The sequence below is a fragment of the Leptomonas pyrrhocoris genome, assembly GCF_001293395.1.
Source record: "Leptomonas pyrrhocoris isolate H10 chromosome Unknown, whole genome shotgun sequence".
In the NCBI taxonomy this organism is placed as follows: Eukaryota; Euglenozoa; class Kinetoplastea; order Trypanosomatida; family Trypanosomatidae; genus Leptomonas; species Leptomonas pyrrhocoris.
The window spans coordinates 1-2083 of NW_015438415.1; the positions used below are offsets into that span (position 1 = coordinate 1).

The 2083-nt window shown below is 54.6% G+C and overlaps 1 protein-coding gene across 1 annotated transcript; it reads right to left on the reverse strand.

Annotated features, from left to right (window-relative positions):
• Positions 1–955: 955 nt before the first annotated feature.
• ABB37_10147 (hypothetical protein) lies at positions 956–1657 on the reverse strand (the record flags this gene model as incomplete). The annotated part of the gene is made up of 1 exon (XM_015809910.1): positions 956–1657. The coding sequence occupies one exon, from the start codon at positions 1655–1657 to the stop codon at positions 956–958; it is 702 nt and encodes a 233-aa protein (XP_015651506.1).
• Positions 1658–2083: the final 426 nt, after the last annotated feature.

Consider the following 2083-nt stretch of genomic DNA (forward strand, 5'->3'; position numbering starts at 1 on the left):
ACCACTCTGGATGTTCCCGACTACCTGAAAAGACTCTGTAATGTCCAAAAAGTCGCAATAGCGGCTAGTCAAGAATATCAAAAGACTATTGTCGAAAAGAGGCTGAAATTAGCTGCGGATCCTATTTCCTTTACCGTAGGCAACTACGTTCTGGTAAGCTACCCCGAAAGGCCACCTTCAAAGCTGACGCCTAAATGGAAAGGCCCTATGTTGGTGGTGTCCCGGAATGGAAACATTTACACATGCCAAGATCTCACGTCTCTGCGAACTAATGATCTGCACGTGTCTCGTCTAAAGCCGTACGACATGACGTCGACCGAAGACGCACTCCAGATTGCTTCTGTAGATTCGGATGAGTATGTTGTGGAAAGCATTGTCGAACATCGAGGACAGTCGAAACGCGATTTTGAGTTTCGGGTTCGCTGGAGTGGGTACAACGCGGACGACGACAGCTGGCTTCCCTATAGTGAGGTCAGAGTGTGGCGACACTAGCCTAAAAGAGATAACAACAAAGGTTAGTCAGCAAAACAAAGAACAATCCGACACTCTCAGTAAGGGAACCGAACTTCCTACCAGAGGGGATGAGACAGAGGTACAAGGGATGAAAGCCTACTAGTGCTTTATAAACCAAAACAAGTACAAATAAAAGAAAAGGAAAAGGGAAAGAAAGAAAGAAAGAGAAAAGGAGAAACGCCCAGGCACGCGCCTTAAATACTTCGCAGGGCTTCCAGCCCGTGGCTCCGTACACATTTCCAGTACAACTTGAATATGAATTCGGGGGTTGAACCATCGGTTGATCTTCGACCGGAGCAGGAGGCGGCTCGGGGAATTCACTCGCCTTCGATCGGAGAAGGAGGCGGCTCGGAGGAATCGCTCGACGTCCATCGGAGCAGAATATGCCCGAAGACTTCCCGCGCTCCCCGCGCAGTGCATACTGGCGGGATAACACAGCCCCCTAGAGACGAAGCTCAGGGTGTGCGGCAAGATACACATCCAGCGCTTCCAAGTCTCGACACTCGGAGTAGGGAAGCCAGGTGTCGTCCGTGGGTTCGAAGCCTTCCCAGCGCACACGGAACCTGACGGCCTTCTTGGTCAACCCCTTGTGATCCACGATCTGCTCCACCTTCCATTCATCATTGTCAACCTGGGCTACCTCGACCGGGTTGGGAGTCATGTCCATGTTGTATTTCTTGAGACGACTGACGTGGAAGTCGGTGAACCGATGAGTGACCAGGTCCTGACACTGGTACATGTCGGAACCAACACGATCGGCGATGATGAGTGGTCCGCGCCAGCGCGGCGCCAGCTTGCTAGGCGGCCGATCGGGGTACGACACAACGACATAGTCGCCAGCAGCATACTCGGTGGGATTCTCGGCAGATTGGGAAAGACGCTCCTCGATCACCTTGTCCTGATGATCTTGGCTTGCTGCGATCAGAGACTCCTGGGCTTGGATGAGCTCCTGCACGTAATCCTCTACTGTGACTGACCGCCTCTCGGAGGAGATGGGCTTCAACAGTTGGCGGTCCGTGTCAACCGCCGAACCGAAGAGAAGCCGAGAGGGAGCAACCATTGTCGCTGCATGCGGAGTGGCGTTGATGATTCGCTGGACCAAAGGCAGGTAGCGGGACCACGTCTTGAGCGAGCGCAATTCCATGACGATCGCGCGTAAGTGGCGTCCCACCTCCCCCATTCGCGCGCTCCACCAGCCCATTGGACTCTGAGCGGTACGCAATGGTGAAGTTCCTCGACGAACCAACCATCCGCAGAAACTCCTCGATCAGCTCGGCAGCATACTGCGGACCCTGATCAGACCGGAGGAAGGAGGGTGCTCCGTAGCGAGCAAACACCTCGAGCAAGATCCCTGCGGCATCCTTCGCAGCAAGCGTCCGCACCGGACGGATCTCAACATATCGGGTGAAGCAGTCGATTGCCACCACCATGTACTTGAACCCGTCATCGTCGACAGGCAGCGGACCGATGGTGTCCACCGCAATAGTGTGGAATGGCTCCGAGACCATGGTGGTCCGCAGACTTGCGGCAAGGCTGCCTTGACCCAGACGAACCTTCTGGCACACCGGGC